Source organism: Excalfactoria chinensis, chromosome 7, assembly GCF_039878825.1.
Source record: "Excalfactoria chinensis isolate bCotChi1 chromosome 7, bCotChi1.hap2, whole genome shotgun sequence".
In the NCBI taxonomy this organism is placed as follows: domain Eukaryota; kingdom Metazoa; phylum Chordata; class Aves; order Galliformes; family Phasianidae; genus Excalfactoria; species Excalfactoria chinensis.
Genome location: NC_092831.1, coordinates 32,247,738 through 32,266,314, shown reverse-complemented (window position 1 = coordinate 32,266,314; position 18,577 = coordinate 32,247,738). Strand labels below are relative to the sequence as shown.

Below are 18,577 nucleotides of genomic sequence, written 5' to 3'. Positions count from 1 at the left end.
ATGAGAATGAGAACTTGCCCCAGATGGACTTTAATAATAATATTGTATAACTATCAAGTTAAATTAATTATTTAACTCTGTGGTTCTCTGAGCAGTTAAGTGATGATGTGACTACTTTTGTATGCAGCCTATCTTGTGCAATTTCCCCATCACAGCCACAGATCTTTGCTTTCCTCAGAGCTTAGGAGCCATCCAAAGTGCCTCTGCAGATGGAGCATTGTGCTCAGCCCATCTGCTTTGATGTAGGGACTGTTACTGCAGGGTGTCCCTTCAAGTACATTTGAGAGTCCAATAAAAGTACACGACTTCTTAATGACTTTTTACATGCCCAAGAATGGTAGCAGGCAGGAAACCCTGCAGATGAAAAGCAGCTGACACGTGATTAGACCCAGTGTGCTATTTCACAGCACAAGTTATTACTCAGAATTAAGAAGAACTGCAGAATTTGCTACTCTAGTGTTAAATACTATCACAACCTCATGGAGAAGTGACTGTTCAAGATAGCAAGGGCAGCTGGATTACAGGTTAGATTTGTCAACAAAAGACCAGGCGTGGGGAAATATGGCAGATGTTAAGGAAAAAAAAAAGGCTATTTTTGTGATAAGAAGACAGTGGGAACTGACTTCTTTTCACAGTGAAGGGACAAGAAGACCATAAGTGAAAGGGATTGTTACTAAAAGTGTACAGTTTCTTCTCTGGTTGAAAGGTTTTATCTCTTCAGTGTATATATTTTCATAATTTCACAATATTCTTTACAGAAAATATGAGATGGACTCACTTTAAACTCAGAAAAAGCAAGCTTTTTTGGGCTTTAAAAATGCATAAATTCAGTTTGAGTGATACAGTAGCTGCTATTGTTAGGGAAATAAAGGGAGATTTGAAATAGCATCTTCTTTATTCTGTTCATGTTTCTCACAGCTGACGTTACTCCCAGTCTGTTTTGCAGGACTGTGCTGAGCTTTGCTGCTGAGCACACACTACTGCTGTCATCTGTGTTTATGTGTTTTGTTTTTGTTTATGTTAGACTCTGTGATCTGAGTGACCTGGAATATCTTGATGAGGAGTTTCACCAGAGTTTGCAGTGGATGAAAGATAATGACATACATGATATCCTGGATCTCACATTTACTGTAAATGAAGAAGTTTTTGGGCAGGTGTGCAAGATTCCTAATTTCTTTTTTCTTTTCTGTATTCCACTGCTAGATAAGCATTTACATGGGCAGAAAAATGCCTGTCATTCCATGCTGATTTGAACTTCTTTTTATGAAGTTCTGTTTGATGAAAACAATGTTGAAATTTCGAGAGTAGTTATTATTTTGAACCTGTCAAACGTGTGTTTCTGGTTAAGGAGACTTTCTGGAAACTATCTGAAATATCAGCATTTTTGTTTGCTCTGCTGGAGGTGGTTTCCCTAAATTTCATCGCAGTAGAGTTAGCATTCAGAGGCATTGCAACACCTTTATTGGGATATTATTTAGAGACTCTGCTATTTTAATCTTTGTAATTATTTTTTAATTTCATTTTGAGCTTCTTCTACTTACTTTGCACTAACTCTAATTTAATAAAAGCAAACAAACAGAAAAAGATTTATTTTGTGTTCCCTTATTTCACATATTCCAATTTTCTAACGTGAGTCTTCGCTAATGCCTTTGAGGAATTATTCAACTTTAGAGGTTTAAATTGTTGTGATTATTTCTTTTTATCTTAACGACGCTGTGATTGTTTTCTTCTAAGATCACAGAACGGGAATTAAAGCCAGGGGGTGCCAACATTCCAGTCACAGAAAAAAACAAGAAAGAATATATAGAAAGAATGGTAAAATGGAGGATTGAGAGAGGAGTTGTACAACAGACAGAAAGTCTAGTTCGTGGTTTCTATGAGGTAAAAAAAAAATCTCAGCTGGACTTTACTTTCTTTTTTATTCTCCCTAAGTATTTTTCTCCTTGTATACATTTCCCAAATAAGTAGTCCCAGAACACTGGTGCGTGTATAGTCAATCGGAAGTGCCTGTACAGTGTCTTTGTGTGTGTGCAGAAATCAGCGCTAGTCGTTGACTTCAACTCTATGGTTACGTAACTTGTTAAAACTGGGAAGTAGTTTTGATCATTGTTTGGATGATTGGCAGTGCTAACGTGAGCAGTCTGTTTCTGCTTGGTGGTTTTAGTGCATAACACACTCAGCATAACACAGCCAAATGTATTTCAAGTCTTTTATACCTTGCCTGCCTTATCAGAAACAATTAAATTGGATGTATTGAACTTTGTTTGTCATGTAATCATTTGGTATTATTTGTCAGCAATTTTCTGCCCCAAGCACTGTGGTCCTCCAATACTGTTGTTCAAACAGGACAGCTGTTTGAAACTGCATCTTAAGAAATAGGTATTTGCCTTTAAAAAGGAAAAATATTAATACTAATTCTATCTATTCATGAGACAAATATTATCTGATTAATGTCTTAATAAGAGATGAGCCTTTTTCTTTAACAGGTGGTTGATGCAAGGCTTGTGTCTGTATTTGATGCAAGAGAACTGGAACTGGTCATAGCTGGAACAGCAGAAATTGACTTGAGTGACTGGAGAAATAATACAGAATATAGAGGAGGTAACATCAGTTTTTATTTGTTCATTGACTGTATTGGGGGACTTGAAATTACCCAGCTTCTAAGATGCTAATGTATTATCCTGGGAGATACACCTTCAGGACCTTCAATGTCTTCTGTATTTCTCTGGTTCATTAGGAGAAGCTATTTTGTCCATCTGCTTTGTTGCTTCCCCTTGCAACTCTCCCCTCACCCCTCACCCCTTTTGCGATAGCGTCAAAGAGCACAATTCTCCAAAGGCCATGCTGTACTCAGAAGCATGCTATCAAAGCACACCCAGACAGCGGAGACCAATAGAAATGGTACCCGTTCTCAGTAGGGTCTACCTTTTCTCAAGTTTCTTCTTTCCAGAAGATGAGAAGTAATCCCAAATAATCTTGTTTTAACAGGTTATCATGACAATCACATCGTAATTCGGTGGTTCTGGGCGGCTGTGGAAAGATTCAACAATGAGCAACGGCTAAGACTTTTGCAGGTAAGAAATGAACTGTTGTGAATAGAAATCGTTTGTGTCTCTAAAAACTAGTGCTAGACTAGTTTTACCTGGGTTCATGATATCCAAATATAATGATGATGTTGGTAATCTGAACAGCGTCAGATTTTAACTTAAAATAATTTTAAGTGACTGAAGCTCACAGTCTGTATTCTTGTTTAAATTTATGTCTTATCATTGAGTTACCCGTATGATTAGAATGAAGGAGCATTTTGATATTTAAGCACTTTAGAATGTAGCCTTTTTCTTATAGCATCTCCTGCTGTTTATAATGATATTGAAATGCACAGGGCCAAAAAAGCCTTACACAAAGCCTACGTGATTATTTTAATTGGTTCTTCTTTATAAAGAATAAAAACAGCAGTGGAAAATAAAAAACAACACCTTGTGCCTCAGCTAAAATAACTTGATAGTAACAGTGTTTTCTTCTACGGTGCTTATGTAGAATAATTACCCTTATCCTGGCTTTCAGAGAGAACTCTTTGAAGGATATTAATCTGGGAAGTTGTCTCTTCTGGAGCCCTATCAGGAAACGACCTATTTTCCTTTATCCTGCATTTAAAGTAGCATGTATTACTTGTGACTCACAAATTTCCTTATTTTGCAAATGCTTTTACATAAGTGTTTGGACTTCAGTGAGCATGCTGACAGAAATAAATTCCTAACCTGCAGCATCTGTGTATCCAGTGTTCTTGATCCTTTGTTTGTGCTGGCAGTTTGTTACAGGCACATCCAGCATACCTTATGAAGGGTTTGCCTCTCTGAGGGGGAGCAATGGGCCAAGAAGGTTCTGCGTAGAGAAGTGGGGGAAGATCACTGCCCTTCCAAGGTACAACCAAATGAATAAATTGCATTAGTGATGTTAATACTAGAGTGACTTTGGAATATTAGTTATTGGGATGACAGACAAACAAGCTTGAAATGAATAAGCAAACATGCTTTACATGAAAACTTACATCCTTATTATTCCACTGTCATGCATTTTTCTTTTAAATCATTTTTTTGTTCTCTTATTTTGGACAAGGCAGCATAACTGTGGCTGATGTTTGTATTTGAATGCCTTTTTGGATGGGAAATTATATTAGAATGATCATCATTGATTTTGTTATATTTTGATTAAATATGCAGTTATTTACATACTTTACGTTGCAAAGTGGTTGTCCAACACAGGGAGGGTATGTTGGGTTGGAATAACCCAATGCTACAAGTTGTTTGTTAACTGTATGTGACAAACATTTTACAGTTGTTGTGAGCTGGCAATTCCTGACATTCACGTGTAGAACTTTGGTCTCATAAAAAATTAAATGGTGTTCCACGCTTATACTTGAGTGGACTAAGCCCTTAGCAGAAAGCTGTATTTGCATTTTTAAGTATCTAGTTCCTGTGTACAGCCTCAGCTTCAGCCTGTGTCTCACCAGCTTCAGAGACTTAGTGTGCAAACACCAAGTACAGCTGATACAGTTATGTAGGTATGTGATAAGCTGGCAACGTGCTTGCAACCCAGAAGGCCAGCTGTATGCTGGGTTGCATCAAGACAAGCATGACCAGAAGGTTGAGGGAGGTGATTCTACCTCTTTGCTCTCTTGAGACACAACCTGGAGTACTGTGTCCAGTTCTGCAGCCCCCAGCACAGCTGAAGTAGGTCCAGAGCAAGGCCACAAAGATGATCAGAGAGCTGAAGCTCATCCCCTATAAGGACAGGTTGAGAGAACTGGGTCTCTTCAGCCTAGAGAAGAGAAGGCACCAAGGAGACCTTATAGTGGCCTTCCAGTACCTGAAGGGGCCTGCAGGGAAGCTGGGAAGGGACAACAGCAGGTAGCAACAGGATGAGGGGAAATGGCTTTAAACTGGATGAGGTAGGTTTAGACTAGATATTAGGAAGAAAGTCTGTACTGTGAGGGTAGTGAGGCACTGGTACAGGTTGCCCAGCAAGGTTGTGAGTGCCCCCACCCTGGGATCACTGTAGGCCAGGCTGGATGGGGCTGTGAGCAATCTGGTCTAGAGGGAGGTGTCCCTACCTGTAGCAGGAGGGTTGGAACCAGATGATCTTAAAGGTCTTTTCCAACCCAAACCATTCTATGATTCTGTGATTTTAATACTGTTCAAATTACAATGAAGTGAAGCTTAACAGGAAATCTGGACTTCAAGAACCGAGATATTTTTCATGTTGTCCCCAAGTGTGAGTCCAGGAACATGGATGTCTAGTTTCTGCATGGTTTGAGATGCTGGAGTGGGAAAATGTTGTCCAGGGGAACAGAGAAAAACAACAAACAACCTTTCTTCCTGAAGCCTTAAGAAGTTTTTCATGAGGGTGAGAAAGAGGTTCCCACAGTAGACCAAGATCTTAAGTTTTTGTCTTTTTTAATGACTTGGTTTTCCAAAGTAGGTGATGATGTTCTCAAAATTGCCCTCAAAATTAAGATAAAACTCAATTCTCTTAGTAAACGTAAATGATATGCCAAATTGCTATTAAGCCTTTGCTAATTATATGCTGTGTCTTTCACAACTTGTGGTTTTACAGCCCACACAGCGTGATCCGTACTTCTAATGAGTGGTTTCCAGGCCAATGCAGCAGAAGCATGCGGTTAAGCTGCAAATTGCATGAGACTCTTCCACAGTTTACTGTGATTATTGCTAAGCCATTCCAGACACCTTGCTCCAATTGTCCATTTGCTGCCAGGTCTAAATCAGCCTCTTTTCTTCTAAGTGGAAACTTCTATAGAAAAATAGACTGTTACTTTGGTTTTGGAAAGGCAGAACAGAAAAGCAAAGAAAGCTTTCTTCCAAGAGCCTTAGTGGGATGGCAGAGTGAAGACATTTTTACTGGGCTGCTGGAGCTCATGCTGGGGAAATGTTCTCTCCTCCGTGCAGCATTTACTAGCGCTGTGCTCACAAGCATACTCTATTTGGGGATGCAAAATTCCAAAACAAATTTAAAGTGATTGCATATTTGATGTTTTAACCTGTTTGTAATGACAGCATGGCCTTCTTTGCTGTGTATATTTTTCGTTCACCTGATATATTTATGATGCTAAGACTGCTGAGTTTCCCCTTCGTTGGGGATTTGTCACGGTCTCGTGTTTTTTAACAATCTAGACTAGCCCACTCATGTTCCATCCCAATAGTTGGGAGTGGAGAGCCATTTAAAACAGCAATTAGTACATTTGATCCCATGGAAGGCAGCACTTTCTGGCTTAGAGAAAGCTTATTACAGGTCTCTTGTAGACACAGATTTCTGGGAGTGGTTAGGTTAAATGGGGAGTTGCATTCACTGTGAGGAAGGACATCAGTCAGACCTTTCATTCGTGTTACAGTTTGTACTTAATATGGGCCACAAAGATCAAGGACAGGTCACTTGCCAGATTGGTTGTATTTAAATAGCTGAGAGATGTGTCTTATAATGAAAGAATAAAATATTTCTAAACAGAGACCTGCCAAAATACAAGAATTCTTCATCCTCTCAAATCAGTCTAAAATGATGCTTTGGTGAAAAGCTTGAAAGTGGAAAAGATACCTCTTCCAGCTTGTCTTCCCAACTTTTTTTTCTCTCAAGAACTCATCAGGTTAATAGTTTTATCTATTTCACTAGAACTATTTCACTGTCATATTTTAGTAAGTATTATATTTGGCGTGCCTTGGGGGCCAGGCCACAATACCATTATTCCACTAAGAGAAGAAACATGCATTATTTCCCTTTTTAATCCTCGGAAGAGGTCTCAAGATTCAGTTCAGAGGTGGACTTTGGAAACTGAGAAAGAACCCAACCACGTGTTTTTTCTCTTAGGTACAGTGGTGTTTTATAGCTACTTGCATAGTTCTGTGTAATTACAAACAGTAATTCTAAAGGTCATTGACTTGCTGGGTCAGATACACTGATAGTGCTTGTGCTCATTTACAACATCTTCTCAGAAACACGATCGATGCTGAGGAAATGTGCAAGGAAAAGCAGTTGTTTTGTCTGTCCTTAATTACTACGGGGTAGTTTCCTTGAATACTTAGCATATCATTTAATGTGTCATCGAATTTAGTACCTTGTGCATATTCATCATCCTGCGATGCATTACAAATACAGTATTCAGGTATCATCCATATAAAAAAAACCCACAACTTCTGTTAAGATAGATTGAAAACTAATGTTTTGTGGTAGACTACTTGAATTGTATTATGTTACAGCATTCTTGTCCTATGCACGTTTAATAGGTAAAATTTATTCCATGTCTTCTGAGCTGTAAGTATGTTTCTGAATGCCTTAATGAATGCATCTTTATTGGCTTGTTGTAATCAGAAAAATGCACATTAAACCTCGGTTGGAAAACATCATTTGAGAGAACTAGATCTTCTGAAAGAACACTGTGTAGCCATTTATATGTGAGTGCATATCAGTCTACCTAATTTCTTTTGACCTTTTAAAATAATATATTTCTTTACCTTCTCTTTGTCCCCTCAGGGCTCACACTTGTTTCAATCGTCTGGACCTTCCCCCGTATCCATCGTTCTCTATGCTGTATGAAAAACTGTTGACAGCAGTAGAAGAGACGAGTACTTTTGGACTTGAGTGATACACAAACCACAGTGCCCAGCTCTATGAACTTTTGTGGATCTGGCTTCTCGAAGAACGAATGGACATTTGTACCGGATTTCAGATTGCCATTCCGATAATGAGGTTCCATGAAAGAGCTTATGAAGCAATTAAACAGGATTGTGATAGTGTCAGAATTCCCTACAGTGAATCTGGAGCGTGGCTGAAGTGCAGGGAAAATCAAGTCTTGCAATCTCTGCTTTTTCAGGATGATCAAACTTCCTATGTTTTGTTGTGAGCAAACAAGAAATGTGTGATCCCGTGTTGAGGTCAGCCTGGCTACTGCAAAACTGGCAGGAGTCTGAGAACTGGATTTCACCAAAGTTGATGAGTAGAAAATTCAAGTCAAAATGTGAAATCATTCAGGCCCCACCTACGCAGTAAATTAGTGAAAAATCATACAATATACTTTTTGTTATTTTTTTCTTTCTTTTTTTCTTTTGTATATTCATGAAGGTACATTACTTAATGCCATGCGTTATAACAGCATATCCAGCACTTGATAAACCTAAGACTACGAGTGCCTGCATGGGGTTGCACCATAGAGTTCAAGTTCCTGGGGCAGAAGTGAATTGGAAGGAAAGTCAGCAAAGGATGCAACAACAATGGCTTGCGTTAAGGAGGTTTGTGAAAATGTTTGCCAGTGGTGTGTATGACAAAAGATGAGCTGTTATAATGAACTGAGTAACTTAATCGGACTGATTTTATGATTTATACTGCATGGAAACTATTTTAAGAAGAAACTAGCAATTTATCACAGCATATCAGGAACAAAAATCCTAACACGGTGACTTCTATTTATTTTTATAGGCTCATTATATTATGTTTCTTAGAGTGTAAACAGGAAACAAGCAAACTAAAATGCTCTTTCTGTTTTTGCCACTTTCCATGCTTGAACAGACATTCTGCTGGTGTTTATTCTTTAAGCACTCTCAAGGGAAAAAAAAAAAAAAAAAAAAAGCCTTTTATTTTTATAAGAGTGGAAAAAAAAACTCCCAAAAATATTTTGCACTGAATGTACCAAAGTTGAAGGGACGTTATGATCTGACTGACAGCAAACTGCATCACTATCAAGTATCTATAAAAACACCTAGGAACCAGGCTTTCTTCACGGTGCCATGTCTACAGATACCAGGACTGTGCACATAAGTAATAATTTTATAATACTCTATGTGATATTGTAATATGCATTTATTTTAAATGCAGCTGGATCATTTTTTCATGCATTGGATTACTTAATGCAGTGGAGTTTAATACAGACATTTCATATGCTCCCCACGACTTCTTATTTGTACAGCACCACAAAACACTAGCTCAAATTGTAATCCACGAGCAACCTACTTTAAGTTGAGACACTGGTCATAATGCCACTGTCACATATCAGAGAACTCCCACAAGATGTAAACTGTCCCTTAGTCTTGCATTTTCACTGATAGTTTTCTTGCATTTTCACTGGTTTTCTTACCAAATGTGATTTGAAAGAGTTTTTATAGTCTATCAAACAGTGCATGGACGCCAATTTCTTTATGCTTAATTTTGCTGAAATACATGAGGCTTGCTTGCATCTATTTTTGGTACTTTCCTCCAGATGGTCTCGTGGAACACTGTTGCAGCTGCGCACCCTTTCTCGTGCAGCTGCTGCTACAGAGTGCATCCACATTTTTTAAATTCCAGGAAGTTGCACTTGGATCCTGTACGACGAGAACACGAATCGAGTTTTGCGCTAGCAGTCGTGATAGCGCCAAAGCGCAGCACACTGTTGTGTGAGAAAAGAAGCCTCTGAAGTAAATTTAACTTTCCTGCTTCGGAGACGCTTGAAAGGGCATCTCAGGGAAGCATCCTGCGTGGTCCTGGGGAAGCATTTTTCCATGGAGGTGAATGTCAGTAGAGGTGTTGTCAGCAAAGACTGCTGTTCCACCCTCCAAGTTGGAAATCTACGTGCAGCCAGGCAGCACAGACTGAGGAAACCCTTCAGGCTTCCTGAGCAAACATTACACGTGCAAAGGAAAACCCAGTTGCAAAATCAGAGTGAAAGCCTTCTTTGATTTCAGGAATAATTGAGCTTCTGCATGACGTTTGGGACTCCATTAGCCAAGTAACGTAGGTTTTCTTGCACTACTTCTGGCTGGCATGAAATAGCAAAGAGAAATCCAATCACGTCTCCCTACTTTTAGACATATATTTACCAGTCTTTGCTGAAACTGCATGTCACAGATTTTGCAGAATACAGATGAGCAGTAGGCAAATTGATTCTTCGTCAGGTCACTCCAGCATTGCTCACGTTTCATGTGATCTGTTCACTGAGTAGCTGAAACTCCGGAACTCAAAGCAGAACACAACTTTTGCTTGGTTGAAGGACTGAAGAATTTTGTTTTTACAGTACTGTGTTATCTGTGGTCTAAAAAAAGAGATTTCCCAGGTGGAAACTGTACTTAGAAGTTTTGAACCAGAAACTCTTTGGAATGAAAACTTATAATATTTGGCACAAGTGAAGTTTATACTAGTCTGCCTTTAAGTTATGCTTTTGTACAAATCAAGAACAATAAATGCGTCTTGTCAGTTTTTATTTAAAATATATTTTCTGCACACATTTGTTCTTTGTTTAGACGTACATGGCTGCAATTAGTCACAATGACCTGTTATTCTGTAAAGATGTGACAGGATCATCGTTATGGCAGCTGTCAAAAAAAAAACGAAGTCTGGAATCCATGTGGCATTAAGACCTGGAAAAATGGAGAAGCTGCTTCCTGCTCTTTTGCTGCCAGCATTGCCTGGAGGACTCTCAAAAAATGTTATCTGAAAGTGAGAAGTTAGCTGCCCATGTACAGCTACCCGTGCCGCCTCGAGTGCACTATTAGCTGTATGTGATGATATAGGCAGTGTAATTGCTCTGAAGAGATTAATAGGGAAGATGGATAGAAAATGAAGCCTGAGCTCTCTGAGATCCCCACATCTCTTGATTGCTGAGTGGAATTTCTCCCTTCAGTGTGGGAAACCATTTCCATTGAACGCATCCCGTGTGGAAGCCAACTTCTGTGTCCTGCAGATGGCTACAGCTGGTGACCACGGCCACTTAGTTATGCAGTCCTGTGGCAGGCATGAGGGTCCAGAATGGAGAAAGGTGAAAAAGCATTTCTGAAAGCCTTGCGCCTCCTCAGAGATTTTGCACAGCGCTAAGAAGCGTTCCACTTAGGGAGGAAAAAAGCTTGTCTTCAAGAAGTAGGCAAAAGATTCCCTTCAGCTACTGTGTGATGAAAACTTGTGCGGGCTTCACCTGCAGCATTTCCATCAGACAGGAAGTCTGTCTCGAGAAGCACCCAGGAAAGTTGAAGTGAGGTGTCCATGAGGCACCCTGCTTGCTGGAAAGCTGAGCCATGCATTGCTAGGCAAAAAGCAACAAGCAGGCCCTTAATTTGCTGTGTGGTGCCCAGCACCGCAGGGACCATGCCAACCTTCCTCCGGGGTGAGCTCACGCCAAGTTTCAGCCCCCAGCAAGCTGAAGAATTCTTTGTGTGCCTGGTGCTACCTCTCCTCAGCTTAGCCAGAATGCTCCTGAATGCACTGGGAACGCTCATAGCCATTGAACTGATGCAGTGTGGTGCCTGTTGGAACAAACAGTAAAGAATCTGCAAGCTAGAAGTACTTACTGTAGCGGTGCCGGTGTTTTCATCACAGCAGGTAGGAGAGCGCCATCCGTTACGTAGGTAGCACCATCAGCGAGTTGCAGGTTATCTATTGAAAGTATTCTTTCAATCCAAAATAAATTCTAATTTAACACAGTTTGGCTGATTGGAAACAAACCTTAAACCTGCTCAATATTGCCCCCGCCCCCCCTTTAAAAAACAAAAAACCAAAAAAAAACAACCTTTTTTCTTTTCTTTTTTGCTTTTAAAATAGTTGTGCTTGTCCGTGTTGTGAACCCATCATAACAAGGAACAAGGTGGTAACGTTGTTCAGAGAGCGTCTAGAGCAAAACCTATCTGTGTACGCTGCGTTCCCTGTAATCTTCAGGGAGACTAAAAGTGATGGCAGCAGCATGCTGGCAGCACATCAGATGAAGCTTCTGGCACGAGATGAACTGCCGGAGCAGCAGACTGGCATTTTGCTTAGTTTAAAATTAAAGGGGAAAGAAAAAAAAAAGTTTTGAGGCTTCCCATGTATTTCTATTTTCTGTTTTCTTTAAAGTTTCAGCAACAACAAAAGCTTCCTTCAGAAGCATTAGCAGCGGTATCATCTGGTTGCTAAATGTAGGCGCACCAGGACTAACTGAGTTACTCCAGTGTGAACTGCAAAGGTTTGTGTAGGTATTTGCAAGTACGCTGTCTGTGGGCTGAGGAAATCATTCATAAAAGGGGGATCTGTGGTAGCTGTGTTTGAATAACCCGTGTAACTTCATTTCCTATAGCATGAAGCAAGTTAATTACTTTCAGCGATTGAAACATATTTATATTCAATTATACTAGCAGGTACATTTTTCTTGCCACTGATTTTTGTTGTTGTTGTTGTGGGGGTGAGGGGGTGAGTTTATACTTGTTAGCACTAATGGGAATTAATAAGTACAATCTCCAGTCATAAAATTATACACATAACCTTAGAAGTTTTACTGCTAACCTTGAAGTAATAATACTCAGCCACTGCTGCCATTTTCCCTTCTCATCTCTTCCTCCTTTAGGCAAGCATGTTGAAGTCCAAGTGAAATTTCAGAGTAATTGCTCAAACCTGGCTTCTTAAATTGTTTGCTTTTTGGCCTTACTTTGCAGTGTGAAAGAACTGCAGAAGTATTAGGGGTTAACAAGCTCACCCACCGCGAGTAAAAAACCTTTAAGATGTGATTAGCATGATCACAGTGGCTGCTATGGGACTAGTCTAGCCTTCCGCTTAAATATTTTACAATAAGAAAGAATGCAAAGTGTTAAAGTTGAAATTCACTGCTTTCAGGAACAGGCAGTATATGTTAGGTAAATAGTGGTTTGAGGGGAGAACTGTCTTGTAAATCCACTAAGAGTAAAAGCCTTATTATGACCCATGCCAACTAATATGCAAAACTGTTGAGCCGACCGTAGAAACACACAGTTTTCATGGTGTGTTTTGGTTTATTTATTGCAGTTCTTTCAAAGAGATCATTGGCTTCGCAGTGCTTTTTCAGCTCAGTCTCATGCATATGTACTAGACTTCTAACATTTCAAATGCTCATTGCTATAAAAAGAGTTTTATTAAAGCACTTCTAGTCTTTTTAAAGTAATTTTACTGTTAAAAAACAAAACACAACAGAAAAGAAAGGTATTGTTTAGGTTAAAACTTCATTTAGGGCTCTGCTTTGCTCACGTTATGCCATAGGAATCTTAAGGTGTTTTAAGCTCACGATTAATTTGAGGGCTCCTTTCAAAAACAGTGGCACTGTAATGACTCATTTGGCACTGCTTAGATTCCTCCTGACCGCATGTGCAAGGATGACAGTCAATGATTCCTCTGGAATGGAACAGCCCATGGTAGTATCTGTATGTATTTAAAACACATAGCTTGAGGGCTACGTGAAGGAAGTACTATGGTCATTAACTGGTCTCCTTCTAAATTGATAACAGGAAGTTTGAACTTATTTCCTTTACGTACCAAATGCAGTCAGAGTACATTGCAAATGTGGCCTGTAAAAAACAGACTAATGATAAATGTATTCCCATAAATCTCTTAAAGATGTGGCGAAGGTGAAAGGGAGCCAAGCTGTGTAGAATCACAGAATCTCCTGAGTTGGAAGGGACCCACAAGGACCGTGGAGTCCAACCCTTGGCTCCACACAGCATCACCTAAAAGTCAAACCTCATGTCTGAGAGCACTGTCCGAACTCATCCTTAGCTCCATCAGCTCCAGGCTGTGCCCACTGTACTGGGCAGCCCATTCCATGCCCACCATCCTTTGGGGCAGACCTAGTCCCTAACCCCATGCCGTTCTCCTAGGGCCCTGTCACTGTCACCAGGGAGAGGAGATCAGTACTGCCCCTCCACTCTCTGTGAGGAGCTACAGCCACCACAAGGCTCCTCTCAGCTCATCTGCTCTGGGCTGAGCAAACCAAGGGACCTCAGCTGCTTCTCACACACGTTGCCCTCAGACCCTTGCCCACCTTTGTTGCCTTTCTTTGGATGCTCTCTGATAGTATTTTTTCCTTTTAGTACCGTGGCACCCAAACCCGCACCCAGTGCTGGAGATGAGGCTGCACAGCACAGAGCAGAGGGGACAGCCCCATTCCTGTGGGCTGCTTCATGATGTTGGGTGGAAGCTCGAGCCCTCACAGGGACACAGGTGAGCGTGGGTCCAGAGATCATGGCAGCAGGGATTATTTCTTGTAGTAGGGAAGGCAGGTACTTGTAGGTGTGGTAAATGATAAGATATGGCAGTTCTACGCAGCAAGTGCGACATAAAAAATGGGGCCGTAGAGCAGTTCTTGAGTGAAAACAACTGAAAGAAGTGGGGCTTTGCAAATAGGAGGTGGGTGAGCTGTGCGTACAAAAGGGGACACCTTTAGCTTAAAAATTAGGCTGTGATAATGTACCCAGGAAAAATGACTATTCATCATGAAGCAGATTACTGTTACAACACCGGGAGACGTGTTTTGACTAATTATTTTAGGTTCTGAAAATCTAAAGCGCACAATCAGAAAATATCTTCTGTATTTTTCTTGATTTGTTTGTTTGCTTTGGACTGCTCTCAGAAAAACGAAGGTTTCTAAATAAAATAGGTCCTCCTTAACTGGTTTTACAAATAATTATTGTGCTTATTACTGGTCACATCCAGCAAGAGAAATAGGATCAGTTAAGAAGTTAAATCATCACTGGTAAAGGTACCTTTCCTTTCTAAATATGATGAGTCAAAGCCCCAACCTTTATCTCTGTGAAAACGTTGATAGTTTTTTATTTCCTTTAATGGTTGAGCCTTGTGTTACGGTTGTTTAAGAACCATGAATTGCTACCAGGAGGGTTTTTTGTGTCCGGTTGTCATTTCAGGAATGACGTGAAGTTTCTGAAGTTTATTTAAGCCAGTAAAAATATTCTCAATTATCTTGGTAGCTTTGGCCAAGCTGATGCAGGTCTTGAGTTCATTCAGTTTAGTGATATTGTCGGAATAAAAGAACAAATGAGAGGACATGAGGAATCTCTGGGCCTGGTCCTCTACTTTAAAGCAGACCTGGTTCTTTACCAGAGAAAACAAACAAATAAAAGAAGCTGAGACTACTGGATATTCCAGTCAGATACAAAAGTCAAAGGAAGAATTCCTTACAAGTTTTCTTCTTCAGAATTGTGACTGAGGTGACAAGTTTCTTATTAACTGTTAAGTCCTGCAGTAGAAGATATTTAGTATGTTGGACCATAGTCAGTAGTTCCATAGAGCAGGACGTTTTTCTGCAATGAGTCTGCAACACTCAGGAGACTGCTGTTTATTATCAGCATTGCAGGGAGGAAGAATAATAATAATACTAAGTAAATATATCGTCTTAGGAAGATGCTTTTTTTTCCCCTCTGAATGACGTAGCCTGGAGGGCATCCACAAATCCTGATCAGCAAGGCTGCTTTTTCTATCGGTGACTGAACATCTATGCTTGTAAGGGCTGGTACGGTATGGAAGGGGAATGCTTCGTAGAAGAACAAACTCCTGATGGATACAGTGTGGAGTGCTGGTACCCCTGGGTCAGTCAGTATTTGTGCCCTTGCCAGGCTGTGGTTTGGGTTATTCAGCATGTTTGAAAGCGCATATAGTTTTACAAGTTTTTGTAGTGGGGATGCAGGCATCCAGAATCTAACAGGTATTATAGGTGCATCTCCCGCATTTTTTGATGATTACTTGATATAATTTTATACCAAGTTCTTTGTTTTTAAAGAATTTCAGGCACTGAGAATATAGAGTGCGTATTTATTTCTAAGCTTTAAGTAGAACACATGTGGTGTATTTTTTAATCTTTTCCATACGTTTCAGTTAGGCGTTCACAAGACTGTATATCAAATACAATACCAAGGTTTTCTATCTTTCTACAAGCTGATTTGTTTCATCTGAATTTGGTATATGTCTTTCACGAAACACTAAACGGGGAAAACGCGCTTCAGGCGTTAAGATGGTGTGTGTCCTTTTCTCTATTTACATTGCATCGCATTTTACTTGTTTTCTTTGAGGCAGGGAGGGTGGTTACGAAACGCGTTGAGAGTATGACGGGCATTTTGTCATGCCTGGCTTCAAGGATTGTACTCTAAGGTTTGACTGCTCACAGATATGCATAGTTATCTACTCGGTTGAATACAGGACTGCTCTGCTGTATTTCCTGCTATTCACAAACATTTGGGGAAAAGATTTCTGTGTATATTTTTATTTTCCTACTGATCTCTATTTTGTTTAAGACCATGTTTCATCATGAAATCACTTAAAATAAACCTTCTTAAAAAATTCACTTTGCAAGTCAACTCTTTTACTGCGTCTTTGAATGTATCTTAAGGTTTGCAGCAGTTCAAAGCTGTTAGAGAAATCACCAAATGCTCTCTCATTATGCCTTTTCTAAGTGACTTCTGGTAGCCTCTGGAATCTGGTATACTACAAATCATCACTTGCAGCAGAAGGAGGAAGGATTCTTCACCAAATGCAATGGAATTTGACCAAGAACTGCATTCGAAACAAAGGCTATCCTAAATTAACTACAATCAACATGCTGCAGATGCCTGCACCTCTCAATGCTTTTGAGTGGGGTACCAGAATGGGCAGCAACATCCTTTATGGCGGTGGCTTAATACGCAGCACTGTAATTTCATAGCAAAACATCTTCAGGGAAAAGGATATTTTTCAGTCTTTCACAAAAGCCATTGCCTTCCACTGAGGAGTTGCTCTTGCTTTGGTAACAGTGAGACCAGCTGCTCTGGGAGGTCCTGGTCATTATTCAGTCCTTGGGTGAGCGTTGGCCTCCCTGGGGCACAGGCCTGGTGGACTTTTGATTCCGAATGGCTGATGGGCACAGTGTCACTTCCCCTATGCTGTGGTTATCACGAACACTTTTTAGAATCTAATATTTAATACTTTCTTGTTTGTTTGTTTTAGAACCTATTAAGTATGTTTCTATTATTTTAAAACTTTACTAGGCGGTAATTTTGCAATCTCTTGCTTCTAGCAGAAGCGTGATGCAAGCCAGTCCAAATCATTAGAGGGGAGCTATGTTGGGAAAGGAGGGGCTCTGAGAACACCTTTCATAGCCTCGATCATACCTTCAGTTTTAAACTCCTAGGACACTTTCACCCAGATCATTGATAACTGGCGCCATGCATTGAGCAACTCCACATTCTTCCCTCAGTGTGAGGACTGGGGCTCGTACAGAGCTCATGCCAGGTGATGCTGAGGCCGTTCTGCTCAGCAATCGCTGAAATACAGATTGTTTGCCTGGTGCTTTGAGGATTAACTTTTCTTACTCATTTCCCATGTGCAAATGTTGTGGCACTCTTGCAGAGATTCTGGCATAGGGGGAAAAAAGAGGTCAAGTGGGGTCTATATTAATGAGAATCATGTTAATTCTTGGAGGTGGGGGAGTGTTTGTATTCAAGGCTTAGATGATTTCCAAAATCGAACGCTGCAGGAACAGTGAAAGGTAACATGCTGATTCCGAGGGGTCTGTTGCATTGTGAGTATTTCATGTTGTAGCTGAGCATGTGGGATCAGTGAGGTTGCTTCAGCTAAAGGTGCTCTCATAGATGTCTGGGGCACGGATTAAACTCTGTAATGTAGTGGGGGGTTTTGTGTTGTTTCCTTGTTTAACGTTGTTTCTTCTTTTGGATGTTATCCCTACAGAGAGAAGCAACATTTGGTGTTGGTAAGTACAGGAGTACCACCTCTAAAACAGGCAGCTTTATGCTATAATCAGAGATTCATGGAATCAGCAGTTTTTGACATTCTCCATGCTCTTCCTCCAAGCACACAACTGCAGGTACTTCGTGCAGCAGCCATTTCAGAAAGCTGGGACACTGAAGCTCCTCAGGTAAGGTTTTGTTCTGCTTTTGCTCGAGTATGTAGTGCCCTGTGCAATGGCTGTGCCACAAAAAGCTAACTGACTGATCGCTTGGTGGACCTATTCGTTTGCATTATGGTGTGGGGTTTTTTTTGAGGCCTTTTTGGTGTTACAAATCAGGGTATTGCCTTGTAAAGATCTTGTGAAAGAAGGTATTACAAGTGGGATAAAGAAGGCTCAGCCATTCCCGGCTTCCATCTCTGTGGTTCTTAATGACATACATCCACTTGTCCTCTCCTCCCCACCCAGGCTATCTTGGAAGCCTGCTGTCTGTTCACTCCAAAGTCCATGAATTGTGACCAGATAAGCATTTCTTGAGGGATCTGAGCCTTTAACCAAGGGCTGGCTTCCTGCAAGGCTTGTGGCTCTGGACCCGAGCTGTACACATCTTTGTGCAGGAAAAAAGAATGGATCAAGAAGAAATAGTTCTGTCCATGGAAGCCTCTATAAACTGCAGAGAAGCCAAGTTGGTGACGGATAGATAACTAAAGAGAGAGAAGTTAGTGTTAAGAATGGGAACCGTGCAGCATGCACATTCGGGTTAATTACAAAACAGCAATTAATGCCCAGATGCAGGCATTACTAACAAGCGTAGCTGATGATCCTGCACTGCCGTGACCTTCCTCCACCCTCAGCCACTCTCTGTATCTAATTAAAATTCCAAAGTCCTCAGGGTGGAGCCCTGCCAATTACAGCCTTCACCGAGTGCCACACGGTTCTATGGCACTATGATCTGAACAGATAACCAGGAGTACAGCAATACACTCTTTCACTCTTTATTTGGTTTTCAGGACCGAAGGGGTGCGTACAGCAGATCCTGCCCTAGGAAGGAGCTGTTAAGGACACACGGCCATGGAGACAGCCATAAAGCGCCACGTGCTG

General features: G+C 40.7%; 1 protein-coding gene across 4 annotated transcripts in view; it reads left to right on the top strand.

The window, feature by feature from the left end:
* The window catches only part of HECW2 (HECT, C2 and WW domain containing E3 ubiquitin protein ligase 2), a 119,064-nt gene extending 110,454 nt beyond the window's left edge, over window positions 1–8,610 (top strand). For all 4 annotated transcript variants that reach the window (XM_072342268.1, XM_072342266.1, XM_072342267.1 and 1 more), the window contains exons 24-29: window positions 1,025–1,154; window positions 1,735–1,881; window positions 2,487–2,601; window positions 2,989–3,074; window positions 3,809–3,921; window positions 7,540–8,610. In XM_072342268.1, the coding sequence (XP_072198369.1) occupies window positions 1,025–1,154; window positions 1,735–1,881; window positions 2,487–2,601; window positions 2,989–3,074; window positions 3,809–3,921; window positions 7,540–7,651 (703 nt within the window). In that variant the 3' untranslated portion in view covers window positions 7,652–8,610. The remainder of the gene's footprint in view (window positions 1–1,024; window positions 1,155–1,734; window positions 1,882–2,486; window positions 2,602–2,988; window positions 3,075–3,808; window positions 3,922–7,539) is intronic.
* The last annotated feature ends 9,967 nt before the right edge of the window (window positions 8,611–18,577 follow it).